This window comes from Bos mutus, chromosome 3 (genome assembly GCF_027580195.1).
Source record: "Bos mutus isolate GX-2022 chromosome 3, NWIPB_WYAK_1.1, whole genome shotgun sequence".
Taxonomy (NCBI): domain Eukaryota; kingdom Metazoa; phylum Chordata; class Mammalia; order Artiodactyla; family Bovidae; genus Bos; species Bos mutus.
In genome coordinates, this window is record NC_091619.1 from 13,819,861 (window position 1) to 13,832,011 (window position 12,151).

The following is a 12,151-nucleotide window of genomic DNA, read 5'->3' on the forward strand; positions in this document are numbered from 1 at the left end:
TGTTTGTAGTGATGCTTCCTAAGGCCCACATGACTTCATACTCCAGGATGTCTGGTTCTAGGTGAGTGACCACACCATAGTGGTTATCCAGGTCATTAAGACCTTTCTTGTATAGTTCTTCTGTGTATTCTTGCCACCTTTTCTTAATATCTTCTATTTCTGTTGGGTCCATACCATTTCTGGTTTTTATCGTGCCCATCTTTGCATGAAATGTCCCTTTGGTGTCTCTGATTTTCTTGAAGAGATCTCTGGTCTTTCCCACTTCTATGTTTTCCTCTGTTTCTTTGCATTGTTCACTTAAGAAGGCTTTCTTACCTCTCCTTGCTATTCTTTGGAACTCTGCCTTCAATTAGGTAATCTTTCAATATTTTGGTGGATGTGAATTGATATCTCTCATTCTTTTTTTTCCTGATCAATCTAGATAGAAGTTTATCAATTTTATTGAACTTTTCAAAGAACCAGCATCTGGGTTAATTGATTTTCTCTTTTTCTGGTTTCTACTTCGTTGATTTCTGCTCTGATCTTTATTATTTTTCTTCTGCTGCTTTTTTGGGTGTCTTCTTTTTCTGATTTCTTAAAGAGGAAGCTAAGATCATTGACTTGAAACTTTATTTAAATATAGGCGTTTTAATGCTACAAAGTTCTTACTAAGCACTGTTTTATTTGTATTTCACACATGCAACTTTTTTGATAGTTTATATTTATTTTCATTCAATTCAAAATACTTTCCGATTTACTTTTTGATTTCTTCTTTAACTCATCGGTTATTTAGAAGTGTGTTATAAAATATTTGGGCATCTTCTGAATATCTTTCTGTAACTACTTTCTAATTTAATTTCATGTGGTCTGAGAACATATTTTGTATGATTTGAATCTTTTTAAGTCTCTTGAGGCTTGTTTTCTGGCCCAGAATATGGTCAACCATGGTTAATGTTCTTTGTGTGCTTGAATGGAAAGTGTATTCTATTCTGGTTGGGTGGAATAGCCTACAGGTCTCACTTAGGTCAAGTTGATTGATAATATCGTTAAGTTTTTCTATACTCTTACTGATTTTCTGACTGCTTGATTATTGAGACGGGTGTTGAAATTTCCACCTATTGTTGTGGATTTGCCTTTTTTAAATTATATCAGTTTTTGTTCTTCATGTATGTCATGTAGGGTCACTATGTACCCCTTGATGAAATGATTCTTTTATCATTATGAAATGACCCTTTTAGTCTCTGGCAACATTATTTTGCTATGAAGTCTACTTTGATATTAATATAGACATTCCAGCTTTGATTATCATTAGCATAATAAATCTTTTTCCATGCTTTTAGTTTTAACCTATTTGTATCTTTATATTTAAAGTGGGCTTCTTGTAAACAACTTGCTTGTATATCTAATCTAATGGTCTCTGCCATTTATTTGTCATATTTGGACCAGGAGTCAGCCATCTGCAGCCCCTAGGCCAAATCCAGCCACCACCTGCTTTTATTTAAAAAGTTTGAATGGAACACAGCCAAGTCCATTTATCTACATGTCATATGACCGTGGCAGAGTTTGCTAACCTCTGGTTTAGACCATTTTTATATTTTTTAAACTTTTTTATTTTGTATTGGAGTATAGCCAATTAACAAACAATGTTGTGATAATTTCAGGTGAACAGCAAAGGGACTCAGCCATACATGTACATATGTCTGTTCTCTCCAAACTCACCTTCCATCCAGGCCATATAACACTGAGTTCCATGTGCTATACAGTGGTAAACCATTTATATTCAATGTGTTATTGTTATGGTTGAGCAACCCTGTTGCTGTATGCTTTTATTTGTCTTGTGTTCTTTTTTCCTTTTGTCTTTCTTCTTTTGGATTAATCTATTATTTTTCATAATTCCATTTGATCTTCTTTGTTGGCTTGTCAGCTATAATAACTCTCCTTGTTGTTTTAGTGATTGCTGTTAGAGTTTTCAGAAAATAACCATAGGGAATGACCCTGGAATGACTTGATTCTCTTACCTTGTGTTTTACCAGAATGTTACCTTTTTGGATCCTAATAAATTGAGGTGTATATGTCATAGCCTTATCCCCCTTTACACTCTACGGAAAAAAAAGATAGGGTAGATAGGGACTTTTGTTTGCCAATGTATGAATAGCCAAAATAGATTTCTTATGTGTGATTTGGAGAAGGCAATGGCACCCCACTCCAGTACTCTTGCCTGGAAAATCCCAGGGACAGAGGAGCCTGGAAGGCTGTAGTCCATGGGGTTGCTGAGGGTCGGACAAGACTGAGCGACTTCACTTTCACTTTTCACTTTCATGCATTGGAGAAGGAAATGGCAACCCACTCCAATGTTCTTGCCTGGAGAATCCCAGGGACGGGGGAGCCTGGTGGGCTGCCGTCTCTGGGGTCGCACAGAGTTGGACACGACTGAAGTGACTTAGTAGTAGTATGTATGATTTAGATTGAAAGTAGAATTGCATTTTTAGAAATATCCACCTGTAAGAAACACTTGGTGATTCATTATTTTGAATCATTTTTTGAAACTGATTTTTGAGATACTCTAATGTAAAGGTCTGTGTCTCTGTAGGCAACCATCAATATCGTTTTTGACCGAGTTGGGAAAACTGATCCAGTCACAAGAGGCATTGAAATCACTGTGAATTATCTGGGGATCCAATTTGATGTAAGAGTTGTATCAAAATCTTCGTTTGTTATGTTTAGATTCTACGTCCTTACTCTAGCTACTTGTTTCTGCTTCATTCTTCTCCCTCTATGTTTTGGCATATTCACATGGCAGATTTGTAAAGGGCCTAAAACCATAAATAATGACTGACAATTATTATTTTCATGGGTAGTGATCATTTCTACAGTTCCTTCTTTCTCAGTCACAGCTACCACTCTCCAGCTTCTCCCTACCAAATATTCAAATCCTTCTGTTTGTGATACTTGATGATATCTTCAAGCATATAACTCACCTTTGATTCCTCTGGTAGAAAATTAACTACTAATTAGTGTTTTTGTGTTAGAACTACACTGATTTCTGCTATAAAAAATTATCTGTATCAATTCATATGGGCTTTGAGCTAAAAGTGGTTGACTGTCACCTGTGCACAAATTTTTTTTAATCTTCTTTCTACCTGTTTTATAATTGGGACAGTCTTGTCCCGATTTAAGTTTAATATCGTTATTTGTAGAATAGTGTATTTTCCAGGTATTTGTATGGCCAATGATTCTAGCTGATTAGCACTTTGGTAATAAAACCAGTGTCACATTCTTAGTCCTTACGAGTGCCATTTAGTTGTTCTATGATCCTGGCCATAGTTTGCATGATAACCCTCAGCTGAGCATGCTCCTGGTAACTTGATAAAATGAAAATACACCAGAGCAAATTGAGCTCCAGTCCTTGAGAAACAACTCAAGGCATACATTTCTTAGATGATAAATCAACAGTATATCCTTTTTCATGTGAAGGAGTGTGGTTTCTTTCCTTTAAGTAGTATATAAATTATATGGTAAAGCATGCTTCACTCATATTTCGTATGTATTTTCCTTTTAAAATTTTTTTACTGGGGTGAATTTTTAGAAATGCCTTCCTTGTTAGTGCTTTCTAGGGCTAGTTGCTGTGTATGTATATGTGTTCCTTCTGTAACTCATCTACACACCACTCCACATTTCATAAATCTGAATAACATCTCTCAGATGTTGGCAATACAGCTCCCCTCTGATGCTTTTCAGCCTTGAATCAAGCACAGGGTATCACAGCTGCCTCTCACGCTGAAGCAATCCCAGAGAAGGAAAAGGTATCATCCTCTGATTCAAATAAAGGTCAACTACTTCCTAGACTATAGCTGAGAATGTCTACATACTCTATTATTATTTAAGTTTTGGGTGATCATAGAACTGTCATTCACAAATATTAAAAATTATCAGGCTGCTATTTAGTTTCCTTTTAATTCATGCTTTTTACTTGAAGCTGTGTTATTGGCTTTGTGTTTCTTCTGATTTATTAGTATTATTTTCATCACTTCACTGCACTTGCTGTCTTCTGTCCTTAAGTTTTAGGTCTGATAATTAAGATATCCACTGAAGTCTTTGTATACATGTTTTTATTGCCACTTACTTGTTAATGAAGTTCCCTCTCACAGTCATATAAGTGATAATAATGTATCGTCTTAGCTTTCCCATCTCTTTGAACAGAGATTTAACAAATATTTTTTCTTCCTCTTGTCTTGACAGGTGAAGTTCTGGTCCCAACACATTTCCTTCATTCTGGTTGGAATAATCATAGTCACATCTATCAGAGGACTGCTGATCACTCTTACCAAGGTAGGTTGTATCATTGAGTTGAAAAGTACTTAATTACATGTGGCACTGTGAGATAACTTTACCTAATTAAGATTTCTGCTTTCTGAGATCTTAAACAACAACTACAAATTTGTAAAAGACATGCCACAGAATAAAAGAAAAAGTTAGACTAGCACATAAATTGATGATAATGTATTTACATCACACACCAGACAGATAAGTAGTTACCAAAGGTCACAGAATGAGATCACAGTATGTTTCGTTCACTGATGTGTCACCAGCATCTAGAACAGCACCTGGCACTTGGTAGATGCTGAGCAGATAGCTGGAATGAATAAATGAGGTAGTATTTGAGGTGAGACGAATAACTGGGCGAGTCGCTTGTAAAGAGAATATGGAAGTAGGAGAAGCTGAACGTTGGGCTGTTTTCTGATCAGCAAAGGAAGGTTTCATGGAACTGGAAGGTAAATTCTCTGGTAGAAGAGGTGGGATTTCAAAATCCAAGAGCTGTTGAAATGAGAGGAGCGAAGAGGTTGGGAAGGGGAAAGGGCTCTGCAAGCATTCAGCACAATTTTAGGAAGAGCTCAGGAGCCCAGAAACAACTACAGGGGCTTGGAGTGGCCTGGTTTAATTTGCTTTAATATTATATAATGATGCTAAAATCATATGTATCACATGGTTTCTGGTAAGTGGGAATCTTTTCACGTTATAATACTTAAAACCACCAGCTTACCCATATCAGTTCAGTTCAGTCGCTAATTCCTGTCTGACTCTTTGCAACTCCATGGACTGCGGCACGCCAGGTTTCCCTGTCTTTCACTATCTCCTGGAGTTTGCTCAGATTCATGTCCAATGAGTCGGTGATGTCATCCAACCATCTCATTCTCTGTCACCCCCTTATCCTGCCTGCCCTCAGTCTTCCCCAGCATCAGGGTCTTCTCTAATGAGTCGGCTCTTCACATCAAGTGGCCAAAGTATTGGAGCTTCAGTTTCAGCATCGGTCCTTCCAGTGAATATTCAGAAATGATTTCCTTTAGGATTGACTGGTTTGATCTCCTTGCAGTCCAAGGGACTCTCAAGCATCTTCTCCAACACCACAGTTCAAAAACATCAATTCTTCAGTGCTCAGCTTTCTTTATGGTCCAACTCTCACATCCATACATCACTATTGGAAAAACCATAGCTTTGACTAGATGAACATTTTTTGGCAAAGTAATGTCTCTGCTTTTTAATATGCTGTCTAGGCTGGTCATAGCTTTTCTTCCTAGGAGGAATCGTCTTTTAATTTCATGGCTGCAGTCACTCTCTGCAGTGATTTTGGATCTGTTTCCACTGTTTCCTCATCCATTTGCCATGAAGTGATGGGACTGGATGCCATGACCTTAGTTTTTGAATGTTGAGTTTTAAGCCAGCTTTTTCACTCTCCTCTTTCACTTTCAAGAGGCTCTTTAGTTTCTCTTCACTTTCTGCCATAAGGGTGCTGTCATCTGCATATCTGAGGTTATTGATATTTCTCCTGGCAGTCTTGATTCCAGCTTGTGCTTCATCCAGCCTGGCATTTTGCATGATGTCCTCTGCATATTAGTTAAATAAGCAGGGTGACAATATACAGCCTTGACGTACGCCTTTCCCAATTTGGAACCAGTCTGTTTTTCCATGTCCGGGTCTAACTGTTGTTTCTTGACCTGCATACAGATTTCTTAGGAGGCAGGTAGTGTTCTGGTATTCCCATCTCTTGACGAGTTTTCCACAGTTTGTTGTGATCCACACAGTCAAAGGCTTTGGTATAGTCAATAAATCAGATGTTTTTCTGGAACTCTCTTGCTTTTTCTATGATCTGACAGATGTTGGCAATTTGATCTCTGGTTCCTCTGCCTTTTCTAAATCCAGCTTGAACATCTGGAAGTTCTCAGCTCACATACTGTTGAAACCTGGCTTGGAGAATTTTGAGCATTACTTTACTAGCATGTGAGATGAGTGCAATTGTGCGATAGTCTGAGCATTCTTTGGCATTGCCTTTCTTTGGGATTGGAATGAAAACTGACCTTTTCCAGTCCTGTGGCCACTGCTGAGTTTTCCAAATTTGCTGGCATATTGAGTGCAGCATTTTAACAGCATCATCTTTTAGAATTTGAAATAGCTCAACTGGAATTCCATCACCTCCACTAGCTTTGTTCATAGTGATGCTTCCTACAAAGCATCACTAGTAGTGATGCTACTAGTTTGTAGTGATATTTTCCCATACTTACCCATATGGGAAAACTGTAAGTGGATCCTTTTGGGGCCGTCTGTTTACATGTCTTATTTATAGCCTTAATCTTATGAACGGTTCTATACAAGATGGTGGCATGGAAAAAAACACTTTTATTTACATGCTAACTATACTACTTAATGTTTTTGACACAGGAATCTAGAAGTACTGTATAATCATCTTTCCTCCCTTTCTTGACAGTTCTTTTATGCCATCTCCAGCAGTAAGTCCTCCAATGTCATTGTCCTGCTATTAGCTCAGATAATGGTAAGTTTAATGAACTAGCTTTATGTCTAGAGCCGTAAAATACCAGAAATGTTTCAACTTTTTAATATTGTAACAATTTCCTTTGTCTGTCACTGCATTCAAAGCCCCTTCTGGCTTCATTTGACCTACAGGGCATGTACTTCGTCTCATCTGTGCTGCTGATCCGAATGAGCATGCCTCTGGAGTACCGCACCATCATCACCGAAGTCCTTGGAGAGCTGCAGTTCAACTTCTATCACCGTTGGTTTGATGTCATCTTCCTGGTCAGTGCTCTCTCCAGCATACTCTTCCTCTATCTGGCCCACAAACAGGCACCAGAGAAGCATATGGCACCTTGAACTCATGCCTATTACAGACTGCTACAAGCCAGTGGTGTCAGAATTTGGATATAAGAGGGAAAAACTGGAGGGGCCAGGGCCTAACATTTTTAAAACAACATAGTGCTGTGGTAGCATATTCTACCTGCAGCTTATGCCTTTGTCCTCAGATGATACTGTAATCATGAGTAGCTTCAGCTTCTCATTTGTATGAGAGAGAGAAGTAACTCAAGCTAGCACTCAACCAAGAGTACCCTGTTTGGTTGGAGGCTGGTGGAGTATGTCAGGTGGTGGGGCTAAAAGGAGCCAAGAAGCTAAAGGGAGAAAATACACTGGAACTCTGGGGTAAGAGAAATGTAAGGTAGCTGGTTAAACACATGAGATTCTGTTTAAATCAAGGATCCCATGGAGGAGGTTATGACTTTCCCTTGAGATTGACTATCATTAAAATCAGAGATTGTTAACACTTGGGCCTTACTGTCATTCTATCAGGGATAGCTTGGTACCATCGCTTGTCAGCGATGTCAAGCGTCCCAGCCCTCCTCCCCAGCCCCTTACCCCTTCAAATAACCGAAAGTTCATCTGTGCTGGGGAAGGAGTGGTGTGCAACTGAAACAGTGTACCAGTGTCAGAGTATGGCATTTTTCTTGATTTCCCTTCAACTTAGTTTGATCCCTGGGTTGGAAAGACCCCCTGGAGGAGGGAAAGGCTACCCACTCCAGTGTTCTGGCCTGGAGAATTCCACGGACTGTATAGTCCATAGGGTCACAAAGGACACGACTGAGCAACTTTCACTTTCACTTTACTAGTATTATTTAAGAGTGAATTACTCTAAATTCAAGTCACTGATGATATTTCATTTTTTCTTTTCATCTGCCAGTTGTGGGATAAAACAATGAATAACTTAACTGGAATAGGTCACTTTCCTATCCTAGAGCTCAGTGTCTTCATCTGTAATAGGAAGCTTGTGGAAAATTTGTAGGACACTAAGAAATGCAATTTAAGAAAATCTTGAATTCTATTACCAGGAAGTCTCTCTTTGTTGCTGAGATCTTATTCTGAGTTTTGTTGTGTTCGGGGTTTCTAGAGGCAAAATGAAGGTTAAAACATAAAAAGTTTACCAGAAACAAAAGCACTATTAAGGTTCTATCAGCCAACAGAGAAAATTCAAGCATACTCAAAAGGCATTTTTAATGGCATTTATTTCAGCAACAACAACATTCTTACAAAAGCATAGTTTTAATAGGCTTATCTGCTCAGATACCTTAATTAGCAGTTCTCACATATACAGATTTATGAATCATCTTTGGTGCTCTGGGAACCTATAGAAGAAATAACATCAAACAGAGAAGAGTAGTTAAGTTGAAGGTTGAAAGAGATCGCATGAAAAGCATCTGGCTCGTATATTAACTTTTCCTAAGTTGGCCATAAATAAGCTCTCTGCAGTAGCCACCCCTGAGACAGATAACAGCAGAAGACAATCACATGTGATGAACTGGTTTCCAAGGAGTTCTTCTCTAACAAAGACAGTAAATGGATGTCCGCTCATTCCTTGGGAAAGGATTCCTATTATCCTTTCCTATTCCTATTATCAGCCAAAGCCAGTGCTTGTTCTCATCACATCTCTGTGTCTTCAGAATTGGAAGAAGAATGAGAGGCTGTACTGTGGGCCTGTGCAAAAGGAAACAGAGGATGTGTAAGTGGTAAGAGTGTGAACTTAAGGAGATGGATAGTCTGCTTTAGATTTGCACTTCTCGAGTCAGGAAGAAGAGTCACTTATGAGAAGCTTGGTGACCAAAATTCTGCACTTGGCTTCATTTCCAGCTTGCTGTTCGACCCTGACACATTCCTTTTAATATCTATATATATATACATATTTCTTTTCTATAAACTAGCATAGTACTACAATTGACTTTCTATAGAGTTATTATAGAATATTTTTAAAGACATCTAGAATACTTTCTTTGTGAAACAATATAGGATACAAGGTCAATAGCAACATGTATGCTATGGTCTGCATGTTTGTATCTCCCTAAAGTGCAGAGGATGAAATCCTGTTTCCCAAGGTGATGAGGAGGTGATTAGGTCAGGAGGGGAGAGCTCTCATGACTCAGATCAGGCCTTTACAAGAGGCCTCCCAGAACTCCTTAGCTCCTTCTGCCATATGAAGGCAAGCCAGAAGTCAGCAGTCTGCAACCCGGAAGAATGCCTTCACCAGACCCTGAATCTGCCAGTGCCGTGATCTTGGGCTTCTGAGCCTCTACAACTGTGAGAAATAAATGTTTGTTGTTTATAAGCCACCAAATCTATGGTATTTTGTTTAGCAGCCCACACAGACTAAGATAGCTTGTATTCATTAAAAATGAGTATTTGCTTTTTAGATTACCAATCTGCAGAAATAATGTAATGAAAAACATGTAAAACTTTTATTTAGAGTCTTGGCTTTGTCATACATTTCCTTTATGAACTTGGATAGTTTACCTTTGGACCTCAAGTTCATCTATGAAGAGAAACTGAGACTTGTCAAGGAATTTATCTAAATGAAATACAAACAGAATAATGTTTATTCTTCCTCAGTAATGAAACTTGAATACCTGCCAGTTATTTTAAAAAGAATATTGTCTCTAACCACCACCATTTGTTCTCATGCTCACCATGAACCAGGCACTGTTCAAAGACTTCAACAGTCTTAATATATCCTGATAACAATCCTACAAATTATCTTTGTTTTATAGGTGGAGAAACTGAGGCACAGAGAATAAATCCATTATTTTCTATTACTTGTTACCCAAGGCTGGTAAATTACCCAGCCTATTACCCAAGAGTAATAAATGGCAATTCCAGAATTTGTATGTAAATAGTCTGATTTGGGTTCTTCTGGTGTTTTCATTATAATTTTGATAAGTTACTGTCAACTCCATGCTATGAAAAATAAGTTTATTCTTAAACTACCTCCTCTCACCCATGGTAACTGAATTTGCTCGTTCTCTTTACACTGTAGTGTTCTAGTGTTTTAGGAAACCTGTGGTAAACGTAGATACATGGTGCACTTGTTAAGGACTTTACCATACTCTGGTTAGTTAGATCACTAAAAGCAATGTATCACCACTCACTCGTTCTCTTTCTTCTGCCGTGTGTGAGTTTTGCTCTGATCCTTCCAGCCTTCCTTCATCAGGATCAGGGTCATTATCCAGCGGATCAGCCATGGAGGAAACGATAGGGATTTTCTTAGCCTGGAAATAATCATAGGCCTTCTTTCCACAGACTAAGAGTGTGACAGTCTTGCCACTGCTCTGGATTCTGTCCACCACCTTCTCATAGGACTCATCCAGCATGTTCACTCCATTCACCTCAATGATGACGTCCTCATCCTCCAGTCCAGCCAGATCAGCAGGGCCGCCCTTCTGCACCTGTGAGCAGAATGCTGAGTTACCACTTCCAAACAGAGACCACAGACTGTTAGACTAGCAATTCTTCAGAGGAGAGATGAGGGCTTTGAGAATTTATTCTGAGTCATGTTGAGAATACAGACATTTCTCCTTGAAGTACAGAAGTTTAAAATGGTGCCCTAATGCTTTCTGCTTATTAAAGCTACAATTTCATAAGCGCTACTCAAAAGAATAGTGTTCACAATGGTTGAATATCCTATTGTGTATCTCTCATACGGTGCTTTCCAGGGTGAAGGCATTAGATTCCATAGGTCCCCCTTCTTCATTCCCAACTTGAGAGCTACAGAGATAGTTTTCTGTCTGTCCCTGCAGGGTAATGGCATTATCCCAGACACACAGAAGCAAACAGGTATTACTCCCAGACAAGAGTTGTTAGTAATGACTGTTAACCACAGTCATGTCAACTCACTGTGTTTATTTAATTTGAAATGTCTAAAGAGACACACAGATGTTTCAGAAACAAATGATGTGAACTTTGATGTACTCATAGCTATCGTAAAGGGTATGAGACCAGTATTTACTTGAACCCAAGTGAGACCCTCAGTGTAGGCCTTTGGTGTAATCTTTTTACTGAGCCATTAGTGAGTGGGAGGCACTGAGACTGTCCTCACTGTGGCCGTGTTCGCTGGGCTGCTGGACCCAGCTCACCATACCTCTTTGACGAATGAGCCTGGCTGACCCCGAACCGCGTTTAAGTGAAAGCCATAGCCATCTTCACCTCTAGCCAGCCTGCAGAGTTTAGGCTTATGATCTCCTACTTCCTCTGTAGTTTCTGGGCTTGAGACCTCCAGAGGAGCAGGAGTAGGAGCTGGAACCTCCTTGACAGAACCATTAGGCAGCTCTTGGCTTTGATAGTAGAAGAATGGAGAAAAGCCAGCCTTTTGAAAATAAAGTGGAAAAAACATTAATGATAAGTATGAGAATTCACACTTTATTAAATGTACTGGTTTAATTTATAAGGTATCCTCTATGTTCCACTCCTCTTCCAGATACATCTGGTTGTGGGCTGTAAAATATCTCTACTACCCCAAACAAAAAAGGTATAAAGGAAGATTGAGCTTAGTTACAGAATAATGAGCATAAACATGTAAGCAAATGTACATACACATAAAATAAGAGCAGCACAGAATGTTGTACAAGGATCCAAATCTAACAGAACTGCTAGTTTGTTCTAATTCCATGATAGTGAGCAAGTCACTGAACAAATTGTCAGCAGTCTCCCTGTTGGGAGATTATAAGACATTGAGTGACTTGCCCAATACCTCACGCAGAGGAGGTTCACCTGGGCCTTTCCCTCAGTAAGATGGTCTTCAGAACTCTTCACAGCTCCTTAGACACATTAGAGAAGTGAAACATGAGATGATATTTTTGTCACTATTTGAATTACAGTAATCAATTGGGCAATGGCACCCCACTCCAGTACTCTTGCCTGGAGAATCCCATGGATGGAGAAGCCTGGTAGGCTGCAGTCCATGGGGTCACTAGAGTCGGACAGGACTGAGCGACTTCACTTTCACTTTTCACTTTCATGCATTGGAGAAGGAAATGGCAACCCACTCCAGTGTTCTTGCTTGGAGAAT

At 39.1% G+C, this 12,151-nt stretch overlaps 2 protein-coding genes across 5 annotated transcripts in view; one reads left to right on the top strand and one right to left on the bottom strand.

Annotated features, from left to right (window-relative positions):
- Positions 1–12,151, top strand: part of GPR89A (G protein-coupled receptor 89A) — a 66,722-nt gene that overhangs the window by 38,372 nt on the left and 16,199 nt on the right. For 3 of the 4 annotated variants that reach the window (XR_011463518.1, XM_070367004.1, XM_070367007.1), the window contains exons 11-14: positions 2,570–2,665; positions 4,219–4,308; positions 6,740–6,805; positions 6,937–7,068. Coding sequence is in view for 3 of the 4 variants with exons in the window: in XM_070367004.1 (XP_070223105.1) it covers positions 2,570–2,665; positions 4,219–4,308; positions 6,740–6,805; positions 6,937–7,068 (384 nt within the window). In the remaining variant the exon portion in view is untranslated. Of the gene's footprint in view, positions 1–2,569; positions 2,666–4,218; positions 4,309–6,739; positions 6,806–6,936; positions 10,227–12,151 lie in introns of those variants that run through there. The other variant, XM_005898506.3, reaches the window with a different exon arrangement.
- PDZK1 (PDZ domain containing 1) overlaps positions 8,657–12,151 on the bottom strand; it is an 89,870-nt gene continuing 86,375 nt past the window's right edge. The window contains 3 exon segments of the mRNA XM_070367023.1: positions 8,657–8,793; positions 10,236–10,532; positions 11,225–11,449. Of these exon segments, the coding sequence (XP_070223124.1) occupies positions 8,740–8,793; positions 10,236–10,532; positions 11,225–11,449 (576 nt within the window). The 3' untranslated portion in view covers positions 8,657–8,739.